This window comes from Varanus komodoensis, unplaced genomic scaffold (genome assembly GCF_004798865.1).
Source record: "Varanus komodoensis strain SLA01 unplaced genomic scaffold, ASM479886v1 scaffold17, whole genome shotgun sequence".
Taxonomy (NCBI): domain Eukaryota; kingdom Metazoa; phylum Chordata; class Lepidosauria; order Squamata; family Varanidae; genus Varanus; species Varanus komodoensis.
Window position 1 is genome coordinate 7,156,072 of NW_025335505.1, and position 22,922 is coordinate 7,178,993.

General features: G+C 42.4%; 1 protein-coding gene across 3 annotated transcripts in view; it reads left to right on the top strand.

Moving 5' to 3' along the window:
- The first annotated feature begins 11,748 nt into the window (after window positions 1-11,748).
- The window catches only part of LOC123021569 (cadherin-6), a 79,070-nt gene continuing 67,896 nt past the window's right edge, over window positions 11,749-22,922 (top strand). For all 3 annotated transcript variants that reach the window (XM_044426400.1, XM_044426401.1, XM_044426402.1), the window contains exon 1: window positions 11,749-11,976. In XM_044426400.1, the coding sequence (XP_044282335.1) occupies window positions 11,749-11,976 (228 nt within the window). The remainder of the gene's footprint in view (window positions 11,977-22,922) is intronic.

A 22,922-nucleotide genomic window follows, 5' to 3' on the forward strand; every position in this document is an offset into this window, starting at 1 on the left:
GGAAATGGTGGGATGGTGAGATGGGAGGGGATGGAGAAGGACAGGAGGCTAGTTCTTGTAGAATCCTCAAGCCATTTTGTTGCCCATCCATCCCACAGCAAAGCGGGGCTGCTAGCTGAAAATTCAAGCAAAAGGCAATGCAGAAGTCCTTTTTGCTTCTGCCTTCCTCCCACACTGACCGGTCTTTTCCTGCAGGGCACAGGGAAACAGCAGGCTCTCATCTGAGGGCTGTTGCTGAGCAGGAACCTCTTAGGGGTGCACCCTAAATCCTGCACAGGAGGAAAGGAAGGGAAAGACAAGTGAGGAGCAATCTAGGCTGCCATTCTGCACATACCTGCCAATGTATAATATGCACAGGCTTTTATCAGATCAGTTCTTGCCTGTGTTCACAGATTGTCAGGCATACTTTCTTCCACTGATAGACTTGGGCTTTTAAAGGGATGTGTGAGAATTTTAATTTTACCTTTGCAAATCCAAATTTGTTAAAACACAAATTGTCTACAAAAGTCTGCAATTTGATAAAAGCAGATTTGATGAGAAGTCCACTGCAGGATCTGCAGATTGGATTCCCAGGAATCCAACAATATATGAACCTGTTGCAGATGCATCTGATGCAACTAATACATATATCTGAATATGTACAGACAGACACATGCTTGTAAGAGCATGAGATTTAAATTCCTACTATTCTGAAGCTACATATAACCCAGAAAAAGTGAATTAAGTCTCATGCATACTATTAAACGTAGGGATGCAGGTGGAGCAGTGGTTTAAACAGCTGTGCTGCGGGGCTGGTTGATCGAAAGGTCGCCGCTTCAAATCTGCACAATGGGGTGAGCTCCCGTTGCTCCGTCTCAGTTCCTGCCAACCTTGCAGTTCGAAAGCATACAAATGCAAGTAGATAAAAAGGTACCACTTCGATGGGCAGGTAACAGCGTTTCGTGCACTTCGGTGTTTATTCATGCCGGCCACATGACCACGGAGACTATCTGCGGACAACGCTGGCTCCCTCGGCTAGGAAACAGAGATGAGCACCGCCCCCAAGGGTCAGGCATGTCTGGACTTAACATCAAGGGGAACACTTTACCTTTTTATACTATTAAACAGTTGAATAAAAACTAACTCCTGACTTATTTCAAGGCTCCTCTAAGGAAAATAAGTAGTTATGTGAAGAATTAAAACAGTATAGGTGTATGATGTGGAAGATTATAATGGCTGACGTAAAGAATATGTTGAATTAGTTAACCTGAACTGAAGGATTTTCTTCTGTAAGATCTCTCTTTCTTTATCTGTACACACACACACACATTTTCCTCCACACCCACTCTCACAATCCTACAGTATGAGTGTGAGAAGTCAACTTTATGAGAACCTGCTAACAAGCCAAGACATTAAATTGCCCATTATTTAGTTTCTGAAATTGTCTCCACTTGATGCAGTTTTGCATTTAAAATATATATACTGTAGGTAAAGATGTCTAGTTTTCTCAAGTTAACTTTGTTCTAACGAGTTAAAAAATGAATAATGCTTTCCCCAATACTGCTTCATGTGTACCTTCAAAGAGTCAAACAAATACTAATTATACACTCCTTTAAGTTAGGTATACAATTGTCTAAATAATTAAAAAGAAAGGTAATTTAAGGATTAAGAGTGTGTGTATTAAGGCCACAGGTGATAGGCAGCATTTCCCTTCATCCAATTAATTCACTCAAATCTCATCCAACACATCTATCTGAAGAAACTGAGCAACTAATTAAGAGTTCATTCAGGACGTCCAACAAAGAATATTGCATATTAAGGAATGATAATTATTCCTTATGAATTATGAATTCAAAACATGGTGCTGGAGCAGAGTTGTGTGAATGCCCTGGATCAACAGAAAGATAAACAAGTGGATCCTAGATCAAATCAAGCCAGAGCTTTTCCTAGAAGCAAATGACAAAGCTGAGCTTGTCATACTTTGGGGATATTGTAAATCTCCCTGGAGAAGATATCGTGCTATGAAAAGTTGAAGGCAGAAGCAGAAATAGAAGATAAAATATGAAATGGATTGACTGCACAAAGGAAGCCACGGCCTGAAATTTACAAGAGCTAAACAGGATTATCACGGATAGGGCATTTTGAAGAGCTTTCATTCATGGGGTCATCATAAGTTGAAGATGGCTTGACAGAACATAAAAGCGACTAATCACGTGTACAATTATAATGTTGAGCATCTGAGGGGCCTAAGGCCCAGACCTGCCTCTTAGAGGAATCCAGGGAGGATTCGTGAGCTGGCTGTACTATGCATCCAGTCTAAAGCCTCTGGAAGCATCTGAGCAGCTTTGGTTCCACAGCTCACTTTGATCATGTGGCCATTACTGCTAGAAATGTAAAAGGGCCACGTGGACCTCTGAACACCCATTTTCTGTGACAGGCTTTTCCAGTTTCCAGAAACAATACCATCTAGAGTGCTGTCTGTCCCCAAACTGAAAATAAATTGGAGCAATTGCCTACCGGTCCTCTTATGTATTCTGGTTCAGTGACTTGTCTCGGGAGTGCCTTCCCAACTGGTGCTAACCAGATGTTTTAGATGTCAGCAAGCATTGAGTCCAGCTGAAACAGCTGGAGGATACCAGTTTGAGGAACACTGCCTTAGCACAAGCCATTATGACCAATGAAGGCTTGTGGGTGCATGTCCAGGATTCTTCCCTCCTCAAAAAACCTCAGAGCCCTCCCACTGCCTTAGAGGCTGCATCTGATTGATGCAAGTCTCAGCAGCTGCTTCTCAGTGGGCAGAGGACGGAAGTCTGGGAATGATGTTGCACAGGACTGCAGGTGGTGCTGGTTGAGGGATCTGCTTGGTGGTGGAGAATGGACCTGAGGCATCCCTAGAGAGATTAATTGATAGATGGCTTGATAGGTCCATAGACAGAAATTCACGTTTCCTTGGTTTCCATAAATGGTTATATAAATGGAATGCCCTTTTGGAAATAATTATACTCCAGATAACATCCCTTTCTGGGTGATTTCTCACTCACAAAGTCAAGTGAGCTGAGTTTGGAAGAAAAAAAAAATATAATGAAGTTATTTCTCCGTCCTAATATTAAAAATGATTGAACACCAATTTGCCTTTCTTCCTTACTTTTTTAAAATAGCATTTTCTTTATATGTTGCTATTCTGTAGAAAAGGCCATTGCATAGGGTAGGGATGGGGGAGCAGGTGAAAAATCTAATTTGCAGTCCAGAAACTAGAAGAAGGCTTTCATGGTAACTGCTTGTAAAAGACATAATTTGAAAGTCTCCTCAGAACCGCTCATTTGCCATTTTAAACCAAGCTCATTATGGGTGACTCTGCAGTGCTATCTATCATCAGTTACAGAAACATAAAAATTACTCAGACCGCTTGCCAAAGCATGGCATCTTCCAGCCTAGGAAAACAGTCTTTGGCAATGTCTTATTCTTTCTCTTCCTGCTATTTCATGAATACCCTTCACCCCCATATACTGTCTCCCTTTTTTGTTTGAAGTATAATCACTGCTCCCAGGAAATTCAGCTGTCTCAGCTAGAACTATTATGAGAGCTAAACAGTGTGTAGAGCCAACTTCAAATGGGGCCCAGGGACAAACCACACATAACTTCAGATCCACATTCAGCAGCTATAATTGGTTTCATTTTTAGTTTAGAGGAGAAGCTGCATCCCTGAGCTGGGTTGCCACTCCAGTAGATAGTTAGGGGAACTTTGAAGATGCAGATCTCCCTTGCTCTGGTGAGAAGAAGAGAAGAGAAGAGAAGAGAAGAGAAGAGAAGAGGTTAGCTTTTAGACCCAGATTCACAGTAATGTCTGTTTTGTCTTCCACTATCTATAGGTTGAACTAAGGTATCCAAACAGAAACAATCTTAGAAATTGATGAGGTGGAAGGCCCTTTTCCTATTAAATACTGGATTTGTGTGCGAGAGAAAGAGTGGTGCATTTCTAAATATGTTTTCCATTTATTTGTGCTTTTTGATTTTAATCAATATGTTGTACTTTATTTGCATTTAATTATTGTTAGCTGTCTTGAAGAATAATCATAACAGAAAGACTAGAAACAAATTTAGAGCATGACTGGCTGTGGCATGCTGGGAGCTGTGGGACTGCTTTCTGCCTACAGATGCCTTTGGTCACACCCTCAATGACAACGAAGAAGTCGCTGCTTGGATCAGAGTCCACTGTCAAAAGCCCGTGAGTGCACACAGGTGCTGGTGTGTGCAAATCTGGCCAAGCTTGTGGGTAAACAGGAGTGGGAGCACTGGGGAAGAACTGCGGTTGGCATGCTTTCAAAGGCATCTATCCTTAAAGACACCCATCCATCCATAAATGGGACCTGTCCTGATTGTTCAATGTGTGTGCACTTGTATCACAGAATACCGGGGTGTTGAAGTGATTTTCCCAACCTGGTGTCCCCCAGATAAGTTGGACTGACGTTCCCACCATCCCCAGCCAGCATGGGCATTGGGAGCTTTGATTCAGTATACCTGGAGGGCAGCAGTTCGGGGCAAAACTGAACGGGAGCACAGCATGCCCTGCCTCAGTCCATTTAGCCACTCGTAGCCAGCATTCAGGAACACATTTCTGCATTGGCATTTGTACCTTTCTAAGCAAATTAAATTTTATGTCTTCACTTGCCCCAAACATTTCTACCTTAGCTTGCTGTGAAAAAGTGAAAAAGTACATTGAGCGAACCCTACAGACCACTGCAGCGCACAGTGCGTGACATCCGACTGCGCTACTGAAGATGGACCATCTTGCTGCATATGTGTTACCCAGAGGTTTAAGTCTACAAAATGTTACACAGCAAAATATTTGGACTCACATCAGAAGCCAGTCAGTCCATCGATACTGGGCATTGATCTGCAAAGTCAGGATCCACAACTAGCACAGCTCCACCTGACTTAAGATGGGGCACCAGCTGTGCTGCCACTGTGCTAAAAAAAAACCTTTTTAAAAGGCTTGCTTGGGAACATAGAGGGCAGGCCACACAAGACAACAGCAACACCCTGATTGCTTCCCTGGAGCAAGAGCAGGACCGCGAGAGCAAACTGACCTTACCAAGATCTAACTAAGCCTTGTGTCACTTGTGCCTAAATTATATAATGACACTGCCTGCAAGAAGGAAGATAAGCAAGTGCAGCTTGTCTTGCAGGAGGAAAAGGGCAGAGGAAAAACCTATCAGCAGTTCCTCTGCTATGCATCTGTTAAAGATACAGGTGCTTTGCATTCACTTCCACACATTCTAAACATGCAGCATTATTCAGTGCTCTTCAGGGAGTCACCGTGCACTGCTCCGGCTTTCTTCTCTCCTGGGGCCCAGAGTGGTGAAACAGTCAAGAAATACATAAGCATTCTATTTTGTTGTTCTCTCCAGAACTAACTAAATATACTCTAAGCAGTTGACCTAGGGAAGATTAAAGGAAAGGCTCTTGGATTTAACATATGGTCCACACATAAGGCTATATTCATAACGGCACACATATGTGTGATGTTCCTGGCTTTCTACAAGTTGTAGATACCCCAGGAAGATGAGTTAGGTAACATCCTTCAGGATGAGATCTCCAGCTGGGGTTATCTGTAGAATATTACAACTGGGGAGACATCTAAAAACTGCATTTAACAGCTGTGATATCATTCTTGCAAGCCATATTTCAACCAGAGCTGCTATAAAACCTCTCCTGTGACAGCAAAGCTGTGAAAAATAGCAAATGTGAAGTGTTGAATAGCCCCCCCCCCCCCCCGCAGGAGTAATTGCTCCCTAACAAATGACATTTTGAGGACTGTTTCTTTAAATGGCCAGGCTCTCTGTCTTACTTGGTTCTGCCCTGGCACAAATGAGGGAATCTCCTATAGGAAGAATAGCTCACTGCAGGCTTCAGCCACAGGGGTAATGGAAAGGAAAGGAACACTGGGAGTGCCTTGGACCGGGTTGTCTCCTCTGCCTACCCGCCATACACCCCAGTGAAACATCCAGCCCATGCTCATGGGAGGATAATAGGTTGGTCGGTCTGCTCTGCTCCATACCCACAGACCTTCCTCCTCAACAAGAAGGAGCTGGCACATGGAGCGAGAACTAACCCGTCATCAGTCACTTTACATCTGCACTCCAAGCAAACATAATGACAGCCAACTGCTCGCTGGCACCTTGCCAGGATACAAATGATTGCAGCACTAATTAACTCACCTGTGGAATTCATGCTCCACAGTCACACTCTTTCTGTCATCGCAGAGCATGCTGCTAAGTTACAAAGAAGAAGAAGAAGAAGAAGGGGAAACCGAATGGCAAAAGGGAAACTTTCAAACATCCAGCAAGGCTGGCTGTTTTGTTTTATAACAACTCTACCCTACAGGTTTAAATGGAACATATCAAAGACCATCTCACGGGAGATGGAAGGTTACCTGGTGACAGGTGAATGAGCTGGGAATGCATTGGCAGTGTACCATGTAGTCAGAGCCTCCCTCCTTTTGTGCCCCTTCATTCCATTCCTCCAGTTTGATATATTTCATAGGATGCTCCTTATTTTCTCAGTTCGGGGCCCACGGACTGCTGTGGACCAGTTCAGTACTTCACATCTGCTGTATCAACTGTGCGGTGCCTATTTGGCTGATAAACAGGCACATGAACAGTGCTTCATCTCAGGATTTTGCCCCCAAACACTGGAGAATGTATTTGTCTGGCATACTAGGGGTGCAGAGAATCCATACAGATTTCCTGCCTTTACATTTAGAAATATACTCTTTCAGTAAACTAACTAATAAACAAATTACCAGGTTTTTTCAGGAAAAATGGCAAAGAGAATGCATAGAAGTGTCAAACCAAATTTGTGATCAAAGTGTTAAGTCGTTCACTGTATATGATTCCGTATTCTTCCATGGTTAACACTTCATCTCAAATTATCCTCTGATTATTCCTGCCTACTAAACAATATAAGATTGTATATTGTTCAAAGGTGAAATTCTATAGAATAGATTTTGCCATAACATAAATGTCTAAAATAAGTTTGTTTGCTTTCATACTCACTATCTGTCAAACTTTCCTCAATTATCTCTCTAAATTTGGAAGTGAATTATTTGTCCAAGAGTACTTCAGAAAAAAAACTAAAAGAAGGTGCAGTGGTACCTTGGCTCACAAATTCCTCAGTTCATGACCAAATCAGATTGTGAACAGAAATTTCTGAAAAATTTTGCCTTGGGTCGCGAACTCCGCATCTGGTGACAATTGCAATCGTGCCTGTCTCCCTGCTCCTGAGCGTGCCCATGATCATGCCCGCCTCCCCCCCCCCCCCCCTGCCCGCGATTGCACCCGCCTTTCCCCCCCCGCACCAGCCCCCCCCTCCGCACACCCAGGATCATGCCCATCTCCCACCCCAGGCACGCCCACTTCAAATTTTTGTGATTAAAAAAAAAAAATTACAGAACAGATTAACCTTATTTACATTGAACCTCAAGGGGAAATTTGACTTGGCTCATGACCAATTTGGGTCACAACCAGAGTCCTGGAATGGATTAAGTTTGTGAGCCAAGGTACCGCTGTACTTGACTACCGGAATATGAACTTTCTCTGAGAAGGAAGGGTTGAACCAGAATGGTGTTTTCTAGAATTCAGTAGGGATGACCTCATTGATGGTCTTTCTTACTTCATCTGCAATTGCATTTTATTCATTTACATTTCTCTCCTCTACCATACTTTAGAACAGTTTGGTGGTATTTGCATTTTTTTAACTACCTTGTGTTTAAATTCCTCAAATTCCTGTTGTGACCAAACCAGTGCAAACAAAGTACATCCTGTGGGTTACCAAGGATGAACTGGTCCCAGAAGAGGCCTGAATGCATCCAGATAATCGTCCATCTAGTTGCATCAAGCATCTATACAAATGACAGTTGGTGTCATTCTCTGGAGTTGTTACAGGAGAAGCCATTATAATTAGTGCTAGTAGTAATCACACTTCAATTTCCTTCAAGGCAGTATTGACCACAGACAGCATCGATCAGCATCTATCATTCCCCTGATCCATCCAGTCAGTTCTTCATGGCTAGCCCACATAAGCCCAAATTGGGGAACATGCTATATTTTCTGCTTCTCAAAGTGCGTAGGAGAGGGGTTTCCAATAGGCGGGGTGCCAGTAGTGAAAAGGACCACCATGAGGTACTGCATGGCAGTACTACTGAGGGAGGAGGCTATCTGTGTCTACTAGCCTTGATCATTACGCACTACCTCCTTTACAAGAGGCAGCGTGCCTGAATACACCAGTTGCTGAGGAGCTTGGGCAGAAGGAGATCTTGTACCCATCCTGCTTGAGGGATCCTGTGGGCACCTGGTTTGCCACTATGTGTATGGAGTGCTGGACAAGACAAGATGGACCTTTAGTCTGATACAGCACTGCTTTTCTCATGTTCTAATGGCAACCTTCAGAATGCCCAGGAAGGTGTCCTCTAAAGGCCTTAAAAATCAACTGGGATCATATAAGGGAAGGCAATCTGCTAGATAACTTGATCCTAAGTGGTTTGGGCTTTGTATGGCAATACCATAACCTTGACTGTAATTCAGTAGCCACCAGTTTTAAATGTACTTGTTCGGTTGATTCCCTTGTTTCAGCAGATCGTATGAGATTTATGGATTAATTTTATTTTCAGGCATATTGCTTGCCATTTTCACTCTACCACCCAATTATAGCATTATTGTTTTGGTTTTTTTCTTTTTCTTTTTGTATGAAGGTCTCATTAGTGTGAAAAAAGAGTTTAATACATTCATTCTGTATGCTTCAGAATGAGGGATAGCTTCTGCATGGCAGAATCAAAGTGTGCCCTTTGCATTTCTTCCTGTTAAGCATGAATTTAACACCACAAAAGATCACAAGAAAAAGAGGTTATCACTTTGTATTGCAAGATGCCAGTATTTTACATTCCCTTTCTTTTCCTCTACCTGCTAGAGTTTACTTGTGGCTTGTTTAGCATAGCTTTTGGCAGGCTTCACCTTTTAACAAAGCCCTTCTCCCATCACTGGTAACTAGTGCAATGTATTACTTAAGTAAAGTCAAATATGCAGGGGAGGCTGGTGACTCCTATCTCAGTGGGGTTCCTTATTCTATGTAGTTATTCTTTTCATCTCCCTAAGAGCTTTGCAGGAGCTATATGTGGTACTGTGCTCCATTCTAAAACTAGTGCACCACATGGAACACTGATAGTTCATCATATTAAGCTGAAAAGAAAAGATGTAATCGATAAGGAGCCCATTGGCATAGGAGTCTCCAGCCTTTTGTATAAATATGATATTAAAAAGAGGACTTGCAGCAGGTTCTTCATCTGCAAGGTGAATTTGACATCCTCCTGGCATAGCTCATTTGAATGACTAGTATGCATGCCAGCAAATTCAGCTTTGCCCCCTCCCTCTTGTGCCCTGCATTTGGGACATTTGGAAAAAATAATAACTGAACAGTGCTGGCTCCAAGTCTTTGAGAGCCCTTAAAAAGGACTTGTGGGCTTCAGTGGGCTTCCACCCACAGAAAGACTACTTTCTGTCTGTCATCATCACCAACTACTCTTGCTTTTTTCCTACTCTTGCTTTTTTAATCATTACTAGCACCTGCCTGCATCACAAAAAGTGTGACAGCCAACAAGAAAAGCTACTTGTCCTTTTCACCCATCATCTTGTTTATCAGCTCGTCAAAAAGCTGCAAAACTTATGGCAATGGTGGGAAGGTGGTTTTGTCCACAATTGGTTTCTGCAAACTAGCAGAACCATTCTGCCTTTGTTTTTATTTTATTTTGCTTTAAAGACCTCAAACCTGGAGAATGAATGGAAGCAAACGAAGTGGTCAGTTCCAAACTGTTCCCATGACATTATACATTCCATGTGTCATGTCACTACGAAAAAATTAGTGCAGATTAAACATGCATGAAAATAGACTGAATTTTGTTCACCAACATTATCTTTGCCACCATTAGAACCATCATATATGCTTGCCAAAAATATTACAGTCACTCAGTATATTGAATAAATTAGTGAAATGGCACAGTGAAATGTGTCTATCTACAGGGTAGGAGGTGACATTTCCAGGTAGGCAGAAATATTTCATTGTGAGCCGTCCCAAGGCTGTGTAGCAATGGGGACGGCATATAAAAAGTTTAAATAAATAAATAAATACTGAATATTGAATATTGAATATTTCATGGAAAAGTTTAACCTATAGGTTGATATATTTCTACCTGCCCCAACTAGTATATTGGGTTGAAACCCAAATCATATAATCAACTAATATGAAAACAATGTTTAGCCCCTATCATGTATCTCATTGTTTTTTTTCCCAAGTGTTTTGCTATTTTGGGACAATAGTTATAGTGTTTTATTCTATGGTACTTTGTGTTCCTATGATTCCCAAAACTCTGACCAATGGATTCCTTCAATGACATTTTTCTTTTATCAGACGTTGTATTTGTTACTCAGGAATGTGTCATGTAGTCCACTGGGCTTTCAGATTAGGTATCCAAACACAAGGTTTCCCTGTTCCATCTTCTGTGAATTAACAGTAGTTGTTAATTATTGTTAAAGCTAGTTACAGAGAAGATTAGCAGGCAAAACAAAAATGGGTTTTCTCAAGGACATCAAAAGGAAAGCAAAACTGTATCCATCTCAATAATTAATCATTAAAGGGAGCAAGGTGAAGAATATACATTCTTTCCACATAACTAAACAACAAGGGTCACAGTGACACAAGGGAGTCAAAAATATAAAATAAATCTCTGTCAAGAAATATGTAAAGATAAGCCTGGAAACAGATGTTTTGACACCAGATGTCCTAGAAGGAAGTGTTGGTCAAGATAACCATGTACAAAAAGTAACTGAATGTCTCCTGCTGTAACATGTTCTGCTAAATGTATTAATTTGCATGATGACAGGGCAGCTGCTCCCAAATGAAGATGAGCTCACTCTATATTGTCTATGTGTGCCTACAATAAAGGGTCTTTTTGCATACAAAACACTCTGCTGGTGTTGCCTGTCTGTCTCACAGTCGGACAATGAACAAGAAAGAGCTTTTTTGTCTTCAGCAAAGGTCACATGGATATTTTGCTTTAAAGTTTCCTAAAAGCAGGAAACCATGCCTGGAATGAAGGACCATCCCCACAAAAATGCAGAGGTCCCAATTAGCATCTAGCATTATCAGCCAGTTCAGACAAAAAGGCACGGCACCTCCCCTGGCACTCTGACTAGGACCTGTGCCACCTTTTTGCAATATTACATTCATGTCTTGAGCTCCCCAATTATTACAACAGTTTGACATGTTCCAATTGGAAACAAGCATTTTATTCTTGTTATGATAAATGGATTCACCATGGACGAAATCAAAGGAATACGAAGTTGCCCAAAATAGCATTTTTCAAGTAAGTGTGATGAAGAATACAATAAGCAGTGCTCATTCCTCCTACTCTACAGAGATGTTGCATTCAGTTTATGTAAAGGGCCATTTAGAACATATAAGAACCAAGTGCCTGGCAGGATTCCTTTTGTGGCAATTCCAATATGTTCTTGTCATATTTGCTGTAAAAGTGAATGCTAAGAGCCCTGAAAATGCTAAATAAATTGTCCGTTCTTTTTATTTATTTCAGAGATCCACAGAGACCTAAACCAAGAACATTAAGGAACAAAATAGTGATGAGACTGGTTTCAGCACAGAAAACTAGTTTGCATTAAGGTGAAGAAAGGAATCCATTTCAATTTTTTTTTTTGTACTGCCACAATGAGGACTTATCACTGCTTCTGGCTGCTCTTCTGGGTTACTCATCCTCACCAAAGTTCTTCCAGCCCATTATCAAGAAGAACTAGAGGCTTGCCAGAAAGCCCAATGGTTTTGGATCTATCTAGAAGCCACAAAAAAGAGGTTAATCGTTCCAAAAGAAGCTGGATGTGGAATCAATTCTTTCTTTTAGAGGAATACACGGGCTCTGACTATCAATATGTTGGCAAGGTAAGGTATTTATTTTGACCTTCATTTATACCTAGAGTTTTGAGAAGTCTCTCACACTGGGCAAGACAGTATGGCATGACCTGGCATGTGAGTACAATCGCTGCCTCGTATCAACGTCTCCTAACCATTCTTGTAGGGGAATTGCAGCATATATGGTTCATCAGCTCCATGCAGGAATGGACCGGAAAAAGTGGTCTAATTTACATAACAATAGCCATACAAGCTTAGAGTAGAATCTGCAATTAGGACTTGTTTGTGCTTCACAAGAAAGTCAATTTAAAGAATATCTTAACTCTTCCAAGAAACACCGTGTTGTTGAGTCTGCAACATAGAAAATTAACATATCCCCCTTAGTATCAGTAGAGCTACATTGATTTATACTGTCTAAGCAGTGGTATTAAAGAAGGTGTTTGAACAGAATAGACTGCTCAGGACACTGAATGCTTATCATGGAATGATTCCTCTGTCCTTCTCAAAATGAGTCAGGAAATACTTTTGAAGTGGTAAGAGTGAAAGTGGAGACTAATCTGCAAATCTGGCAAGTTCTGGTGTGTGCTTAGTCCCAAAATGTTACAGGTTGCAGGATGACTCATGTGCTGATGTAACTGGGGACTTGGGTGATGCCGTTCTCAAGCAGCGTTTTGTTCTTGTTGCAGTCCCTCGCTTTCTTCTTAAGAGCAGCTTCCTTGATGTTGTGACTCCCAAAGTTCTACAGAAATCTTGTTGTATGTGCTGATTGTCCTCTGTCATGGGACAAAGAGTTTCAGTGGTGGGTGGGAGAGGTGGAGATGGAGGAGGAGTGGAGAAGCAAAAGTGCAAAGGACCAGAGACAAAAGGGTCAGAGCCACAAATATGAGCATGGTTTAGTTCGAGGCTTATATTGCCAGTAAGTGAGCCTACTAGGACAAAAAGGTCAAACTTTTAGAACGGGGGTGGGGGGTGGGGGGAGATACACAACAAGAAACGACCAAACAACTGATGGTGAGGGAAAAGGGGACAGGGTCAGAGCCATGGAAGCCATGACCCTGTGCAAGGATCCCAGGCAGACTGGATTTAGCCCATTGCTTCAGTGGGCTGCTACTTCAGTGACTCCGTGTTACCTGTACTGCATACCGTTCAAGCTTTGTTCTAGAAAATGGTAAGAACTAGGAATGAACTTCAGAAATGGTGTTTTTCTGCAGCTGCTAGCTGTTTTACCAGAGTCGTCTTAGGTGAATATAAATTGCTTCCAAGGAGCCAGGCAGGCAATTGTTAGAAGAGTCGGTTCTGTGTTCTTTTATGTTGTGAATGACTATCACAGGCCCCAGTCTTCTATTATTACTGCGATGTGACTGGTTTTGCATTACTATTTTTGGTGAGCCACTCAAACGCTTCCCTCCAGAGGCAGAACAGAAATATATTAAAGAAATAGCATTGGTATGTATGGGCTTGTATTATATGTATATGCATATAGAGTGCCTTGCGGAAATAGTCACACACTCCCCTTTGACTTTTCACATTTTGTGGTGCAACAAGCTGAAACTGAAATAAATACAAGCTACTCAACATTGAGGAGGTGCAGTTTTTTTCTTTCTTTTTTGTGGCACAAAAATGAATGAAACAAAAACAAACTAGCAGTTGTTAGTTGTAGATGTATTCACTTCTTTTCTATGGCATGTATAAAAAAACTTTGCAGGCAAGTTGCCATCCTGCTAAATCCTTTATAAGTTTCAAAGAAAGCAAACATCAGCAAGTCAAAGATGCTCCAGTGCCTTTCTTCAACATTATATTCGAGAACTTTTAACTCTGTTCTGGGTGATTTTCATAATGTGGGATTTTGTTTTAGAACCCAACCCTAGTGGGTCCATCTGCACAGCTTTATCCCATAATTGTCTTGATAGCTTAGTCTTCATGATGTTGTTTGTTGAGATGTGCTCTCCAACAAACTCTGAGGCTTTTTAGAAACAGATATATTTAATTGGAGGTCAAGCAGCACTGGAACTGCACACAGGTAGACACCATTCAACTTCTTAGATTGTAGTGAACTACTTGGAGCAGTGGGTTACACCAAAGAAGCTATTGAGAGTGCATGAAATGTAATTGACAGCACCACTACAACCATTGGTGAAGTTCAGCATTGCGAATCCTAACACTAATAAATAGATAATATAACTCTAACTAGGAAGGAGGAGAACAATATAAAGAAAGGGTACGGTATTCTTCCTAGATCCAACACCGCTCATTCTACCAGATCAGGTTTTATTTCCGCGTCACCTCTTAGACCTTGTGGACAAAGTATTTTCCATCTCAGGGCCATCTTCCTGACCCACCGTTCACATGGCATACTCTCTCCCTACCGGGTTTTCACTGAGTCGGTTCCTGAGAGCCGCCAAAGAAAGGCAAGTGCTGATGGCAGCCATGACTGGCAGCATAACTCGGCACTTATACAATGCAGGCTGCTTTGATCATTATTGTTCTGTTTTGGTACAATAATGGTTTATTTAGTGCTCTGGCTTGCATCTTATGCCTTGCAGCCATGCTTCTTATAGCAGCAAGGTTGTTATTCTTGTTTAGCATTCTGGTTAGCTTGTATTTGTTAACTTGGTTTATCCTGCCCCTTCCTTCAGCACCTAGGCGTGCATGAGTGTTTGTGAGAGAGACTCTTCCTACCTCCTATGTGATATTTAGCTGAGATTAGTTTTCTTTAGAAGGAAACAGTGGGAACAGAGAGTATTTCTGTAAAGGCTGGGTTTATTTCCAAGTATGCATGGTGAGCATACAAGGAAGAAATCAGTTCTTCCAGGCAGACTCACTTTCCCACAGCAAATCACCAGAGTGACCCCAGCAGCTTGAGAAAGTGCTTCTCCCATCCTCGCAACTTCTTTCCTTCAGCTGTTTTACGCGCGCGCACACACACACACACACACACACACACTCACACACACACACAGATTATACTATCCTTTGTTGCAGGATAGAAAGTGTGCCTTTGCTCACACACACTGGCTTCCATGAGTTCCCCTATCCTGAAAAAAAATTGCCATGTACATGCCACCGCTTCCTATTCAAGATATTCCCCAGCTCCAGAGACATTACCCAGTAATCTGCTAATGCTATTTCCAGTACAGCCAGTCTAGTATCCAATGGTATTTGTGAAGTAAGCCTTTGGGAAGGTCATATCATAAATCAGGAAACTAGCCACACTCCAAAGGATAAAGTGACTTGTTAGCTGAAGGCAGCCCTGCTTTTGCTCTCCTAGTCTTTAGCCTTGCCTCTTGTTTCCCGCTTTCCTCCCCACATCTTGCAAGCACGCATGAGGTTGAGAATAGAGTGGGGAAACTCTCAGAGTTAATGCATTGGCTATGTGCTTCTTTTTCCATCCTCTGCACACCTGATTTGAGGGAAAGCATTTCAGCTGTTGGATGGTAGAGAAATGTAATTAGTTACTAGAATGGCATGGCATGGCATAGAGTTTTTCTGCAGAATAATGAGTGCATGTGTGTTTTCTTGTTTCAAGATTTGGAAACCAATCCTTTGCTTAGAAATATGCCTACTGAGATCATAAAATGTCAGCTCTCATAATCCTATTACACACTTTTGTGTGTGCAGCTGAATGTGTGAACTGCATTCATCGATGGAAAGTTGAGCTGGTGTAGGGGATATAAAAGTTCAAGCTGAGTGTTTGAGCTGTGATGGCTCATTCTCACATGCAGGTAACACTTATGGTTAAGGCTTAACATTCATGGAGATGAGCATTCACATAAGATGGTGGCCTTCAGTCTTAAAGCACTGGGTCTTGCTTCTGCATACATGGGGTACTATTCCAAGCTTTGTGCACATTTGCTAAACATTTTCCACTGGTCACTTCCTATGTGACATTCTCAGAATCCAGAAAAACAGAAAGCAAAACTCTGCAGCTCTTTCTCCCGTGAGCCTTTGGAACATGGGCCTGATTTTTAAAGTACTTCCTCATTATCCACATATGATTGCAATTCATAGCGCCATCACTTCAACAAGCCTTTGTTCCATAAATTAATGTAAAACCTTTTCCGTACTAGGACAACCCTTCCTAACCAGGTGCCCTAGCTGGTGATGATGGAAGATGTAGTCCAATAAATCTGGAGGGTGCCCTTGTGCAGAGGAGCTGAAATACCCATATTTCTTAGCTAAAATGCAGATAATAGGGACTAAGACTGAGTTGGTAAGACAGAGAGAGGAAATGTGATAGGCCCTGGAGTTATGTTTGAAGTTATTTATTTAAGTGTGAATGGCACTTTATCTTGCAAAGTACAGGATGGACACATGGTATATAAATGTCATTGATTCCATGGCCATGAGCACTTCACAACTGGCCTTCCGAGTGTTCTTGGGTGTCAGAGTGGCTCATGCTCTTGCAATTGAACAATTAGCCATGAGGCACGAAAGACAAGCACATGCATTATTGGAAGTGGCTGAAGTGTTAGAAGGAGAATCACTATGTAATGTCTCATTGATTAGAGCAGATTCTACACAAATTAGGTTTGAATAAATATACTAAGCAGCGGAAGCCAACAGCAACAAGTTGCTCCTGCAGACGATGCTTAGGCTTGCTCTTTGCTTAAGACAATTTAGAATCTATTATCCAGTGCCAGTTTTCAGCCCCTTTGCAAGATGCAGGTAGTACTTGATCCCCTTTTCAAGGTTATCTGTGCTCTTGTACTCTTGTGGTGAATCTTGCTGCAATCTGTCTGAAACAAAAATGAGATGTAACACCAGAATGATGTGGTCTTATAATGGTTTGGGACTATTCGGATGACATTTTAACAGACGTGGTGTTCGGTAAATGTTACTTTAAAATGTATGAAACACCTAGTTGCTCTCATTCAGATTGCTGGCCAGCCCTAGCGTTCACACTGCCCCATGATGACTTGCTTATTTGCATTTATTTTACATTCTGGGGTATCCTCCAGACCCCCAGATGCAAATTTTGTGCCACAACTTATAGTGAAGCCTTACTAAATGACATCTTGCCTTCTGATTCTCATGCATAGCAAACAGCTCTTTCTCTTCACAGTATGTGCTTCTCAGCATACCACCATCATGACCACCCCTTTTCAAGCATTCAATGTTTATGATACATAATAGCACTGGAATCTGCTAGCACTAGCACCGCAATACAGAGTATCCCCGAAGAACCAGCCATTTCCATGAAATGTTTGCCCAGTAAGGATTGGATATTGGCAGTAGTGGAAGAGGTCCTGGGCTGAGAATAACAAAACATAGTCCTCTTGCAATCCCTTCTGTCATGGAAATCCTTTCTCTCTAATCCTAGTTGTTTGAAACTCAAAGGCAGTTACTTATTGGCAAAATTAAGGTACTCCATATGTTTGGAGACACTTTTTGCTTTCTCTTGAAAATTCTGCAGATTACATTTCAGAAATACTTAGGGAGCTATCTAGGGAACACTGGGAGTTTTAGAATGCTTTTCCTTCTACACATGCCTCACATTGTGCCCTTAACTTGTGAAACTTCTATGCTGGATCTCTAACCTAAGGCATGGAAATCTCATTCTGTTCTTTGGAAATGATGTTGGGCTGGCTGTAATTGCCCCCGGCTTTCACGAAGCCAACCATGTAGTGGCGAGGGTCTCCTTCATCCAGAAAACCAAGAGTGGATGCTGTTCTGTTGAGTGGTTGAGTAGTTCATTTGGGAAGAGGAGCATGAAGCAGGATCTCTCTTGGATTGGGCTGACCCTGCAGCCATCTTTTGGTGTTGTTTGTGGTATCAGGTTGGCACCCCCTTAGCAAGCACCACAGTCCTGTTCGGTGGCATGGTCACCCACTTGTCCTTTCAGCGGGCATTAAGAGCTGGTAGGCAAAGCCGTAGGGACAGAGTGAGAAGACCTCGCATCTGATTTATTGCAGGAAGTGATTAGAAGGCTTCTAGGCAGGTGCCCAACGTTCCCTGCCAAAACTTTGCAAAAAATTGTGAAAGACTCAGAAATTGCTCTCTGTCAGCCATGATGAATGGATCTTGCTTTACAATTGGGGTACTATTAATAATTCTGTTGGCTTCAAGCAGGCATTTTCATATCCAGTTGAACTGTTTAGGGAGTCTATGTGTGATGCCCAGATAAATGTGACTGTTTTATTGCATGGTTTAATTAATTCAGCAGTGACTTTTTTGCATAAGTCACCCTCTCTTTCCTCCAGATGATGGCCTTTTTCTGGCATGAAGGAGGATCAGTCAGCTTTGTAGTACAAGGGTACATGATGGATTTGTGGAGAAGAATTCCAGGCCTTGTGTACTTCCGGAAATGTCCACCTAGGTAAACTTGGGCATATAGATTTTCCTGGGGCCAAATGAAAAAAGAAGACAGGAAGGAGGAAATGAAGGATTACATGGTTCACCTGAATTTCCTCTTTTTACCTCGTGGTACAATTCTCTGGTTATGTAGCCTCCATCTCAGGCTTCCTCATCCCATATTTTCACAAGACCATTCTGGTTTTCACTGGTTGCATGCAGGCTGGTCTGGGACCTCCCCACATTCTAGATCAAAGCATTTTGGAAGCTGGTGACAGGTATATGAATGTATACTTGGAGTTGCATTCAGAGTTGTGCTTTTGTCTTTGCTAATTTCTTTATTGCTTCATTTATATTCTGTTCAAGGAGCCTAAGACAACGTGCATGATCCTCTTCCTCCATTTCATCCTCCCAAGAACCCTGTGAGGTAAATTAGCCTCAGAGTCAGTGACTGGCCGGTTGCTCCATGACTGGGTTTGATCTCCTGAGTCCCAGTCCAACACTCCTAAGAGTTCTAAGGGTAAAGGAAGGGGTGCAGTGGCAATCTTTGATTCCTTCTTCCCTCAGCCTCCTGGGAATCTGGTTTGGAGGGCTGGGAGTCTCTCCAGAGAGCCTAAGACATGATGGGGTGCAAGTATGGAACTGAGGGAATTCCATACTTTCCCCCTTCTTCCACCAGAGAGCCTTCCCTGAACCCCATGACCTTCTCTGAGTGAGAGGAACCTTTCCATTCAGGGACTGGTTTCCAGCCATTCATTTCTTCAGAGGCAGATTTCCCAGTCCAATCAGACTAAGCCCATCGGTGTTGGAACGGCAGGAAGAAATGACAGCCACAGACCCTGTCTCAGTATTGTGCCCTTTGCCTCAGTGCTGCTGCAGAAATACATTATTCAGAACCTCAGAGCTCTATCATGGGAGGGAGGGCGAGGGTCATGCTTCCAGCCTCCTGCTCTCAGATGGGATCCTTCTGTCTGTCCTAAATCAGTTAACACATTAACTCAGCACATTGCCAGGAGAAACATGCATTCTCTCTATAGAGAGACCTTCAGTCATTCAAAATCAAACCGAATGTGCTTTAAATGGTTGTCCCAAAAGACTGTACAATAGCAGGCTAAAATCATAACATGGAACGTGGCCATCTGATTGCCAGGATGCAGTCACAACTAGCATCAGGGAGACACCAGTGCATCAACCCCAAGGGTGTCTCCCTGATGCTGAGGATACCCTTTCTCCCCACCCTCTAATACCTAACATAAACAGCTTCCATTCACTCCTATGGGGAAAAGCTAAGCAGTGGAAAGCAATATGTCCCCTTGCTCAGAGGGGCCCTTCATGGAAGAGCAGAGCCACCAGCCCTCATGACAGGCATTTTGCTGTAACACTCTATTGGTCAGAGAGAAAAAGGTTGTGTGAACCTCTCCCGTAAGACTAGAACCCAATGGGGCCATCCCATGACGCTGATGGGTGGGAGAGTCATAGCAAATAAGGGCAAGCATTTCTTTATTAGCGAAAGATGTTGCAATGGCCAGCAATTTGGATGGCTTTAAAAGGGAGCTGGGGAAATTCATGGAGGAGAAGGCTATCGAAGGCTGCTAGTCCTCAGGGCTGTGTGCTCTCTCTGGTACCAGAGGCAGTATGCCTGTGTGCACCAGTTGCTGGGGAACATGGGTGGGAGACTGTTTCAGCACTCACATTCTGCTTGTAGGGAGTTACTGATTTATTTGTGGCTGGCTACCTTGTGAACAGAGTGCTGGACTAGATGAACCCCTGGCCTGGTCCAGTCAGACTCTTCTTATATTCTTGTGCTCAGAGCTAGGATTAGTAATTGGCTCTTTCTTTCTTCCTTGAGCCCCATTTTCCCCTCTGCCTGCCCGCACGCACACACGCACACACCACACACACTTTTTCCTGACTCACAGACTGCATTCCTTACAGTTTGACAGGCTGAATAGTGTTTAACTGTCTTTCAGGGTATCAAGGGAAAAACACATGGAACTCAATTTCCTCAACTTCTATCATTTATATTATATTTCTGTCATTAATTTTCTGACTACCCTTTGTTTTTATTCTGGAACCTATATGCTCACTCAACATCTTGTATCTTCTTTCTTTCGTTCATTCGTTCTCCATTGACGGACACTGATGCAAGTTTGCAGCCCTGACGATCCATCATAATAACAATGTGGAGAAAACTTTTGAAATAACAGCTGAAACAAAAGTGGCTACGGAAGTGGGAGGTGGGGGGAACTCTGCAAACTACCTGAACATTTCCTACTGGTCAAGGAAGAAAATCAGATGTGGCGCCCCAGGAAGAGATGAGAGACATAGAAGTGCATCAGACCCAGCTCCTCAAATTAGGTACACATCTCCTTAATATTGAACTGCTTCTTTGGGGCCCTCTAGGCAACCTAGGAGGGTTCATTAAAACAACCATCGTTCAGTAACAAGCATCTTGTTACACCATCTCTCTCTCCATTCTCTTCTGTCAGGTCTTCCTGTAAAGTCCTTGGCAAACATAGGACTGATAGGATTCCAAGTTTAAAATAAAGAAAGAGAACAGAACCTAGTCTGAAATCCTTTGCCAAGAAGCCTCAAATTTGGCTTATGGGATGGAACATGTGAAACATAATGCACAGAGTTCCTATAAAGCCCCAAACCTGATGTTATAATAAGCCCATTTATCAAAATCAAATGCACATTTTGTGCTATACATTCTACATTATGCACATTTTGAGCATTGTTTAGCTCTTTAAAAATAGCTAAGGAAAAGAGATAAGTCATTGGGTATTTATTATTGATCCATATTAACAAACTATTATAGCCCTCCAGGAATATATCCATGCAAGAAAAGAGGGAGTTATTCCTCAAGAACCAAATAAAGAAAATGAATCATTAGAGAAGGAAATAGTGGTCTGTGATTTAAACTCCGCAGCAACTACATTCATGAAACAGCTGCATGGCCTCCATCATTTTGTGGATGAAAATGTGGATATTCTTGGGTGCTTTCCTATCCCTTTTCTAAAGCAGAAGATCACTGGCTTAGCCCAAGCCATCCCCTTCACACACACACACACACACACACACAATGTGAAGTCCCTTCTCTGTTTGCTATCTACTATATCTTTTCTCTGCAATTCCTCTCCCTTTGTTGGCTTCTGAAATCAGAAGTGTTAGTAGAATGATTTGTACAGTTCCTTCACAAAAACACGCACCCACTTTAGCAGAATCCACAATTGTCCCCAACAGCCAAGTTGTTTATATTTTAGTACAGTTGCAACGCTGAATACATGTAAGGCACAATGTCATGGCTGGCTGGCTGGCTGGCTGGCTCAGTAGGACTTTTTTCTGTCTAATAGTGCATAGAATTGTGTTTTTGGCACAATTTACTCAAGTTATTACTAAGGGAGACAGCTGTAAGGGTATTTTGGCACTTTCTGCTTGCATGTGTGCACTACAGCAGAGGCAGTTTGGGATCTACTGGGAAGTCTCTGAGGGAATTGCAGGAGATCGCCAATGGTTTCCAGCTGTGAATATTATACAATAGCAAATAAAATGTCAAAACCAAAAATGCTGCCTTTGCACCAATTATTTCTAAGCATCAGTCATTTCTCAGTTGTGAAACAGAAGGATTCATTGCTTGCTTCTGACCAGAGCTTTGTGCATCTCCCCGGGTTGCTTTGAGTTTTGTGTTAGTATCCTTTATCTGTAACAAGGGGGAGGTATATTTCTAAATGCTCATGTGGGTCATCGCACACTGTGGCTCATGGAGTGTAGTCGGCAAGTAGCTCTGGCCCTTGAAGAGTTGTTTTGCACCATTTCCGCCTTCCTCAGGCACCATTTTGCATTGGTGGGTCTTATCTAGTTAATGAAACAAGCACCAAAGGACAAAATGGATCTGAGGACACTGCAGTATGCCAAAGCTTGGACTAAAGAAAAGTTACTTCTTTTCTTCATCACATGCAATTACCCTGAGTTTCATTTTCAGAAATCTGATATATGGGACAAGGTAACCCTACTGTATTATGTGCGAATTCATCATTTTCCCTCAAAACTCTCACCACAAGGCAAAATGAGCACCATGGACACACCCAGGCTGTCTACTAAATAAGGACAATCACAGTGCATGCAAACAATGGTTCCAGATAGTGCTTCTCCAAAGATCTCTCCCCTGCTCTAGCCTTATGCTTCTTACTCCAAGTGCCAGTCCTGCAATTGAAATGGCATAGTTCACACAAAAGGGAGAAGGGAGAATCAGCAGGCTTGAGGGAACCATGAGTTTTGTAGAAGTACAAAAACGCTTTATGATGAGTGGAAGCAAAGGTGGTAGAAAGGGATGAGATCAGAATATCTGGTGGCCATAAAATGCCGATAGACTGTTATGGATGGGTTGGAAAACCAGAGGGAGTGGGAATGGTATAGCCTGGAAGAGGACATGACTGGCTGGCTGGCTCACTCGCTCACTAGCTGAAACCCTGAACAGAATTCGTCTATGTTGCATCATGCTGCTGTTGGTACTGGAGCCACTTGTGGATGTATGTGGTATTTCAGAACCACATTCAGCCGTTCATTTCAGCCACTTACTGTCCTTAGAATGGCATGGGCTTCTAAAAGTTCTCCAGCCTTGAGCGTAGGGAAGTTCATTGCAATTCCCTCTGCAAAATTCACAATAGGGTTTCATGTGCATT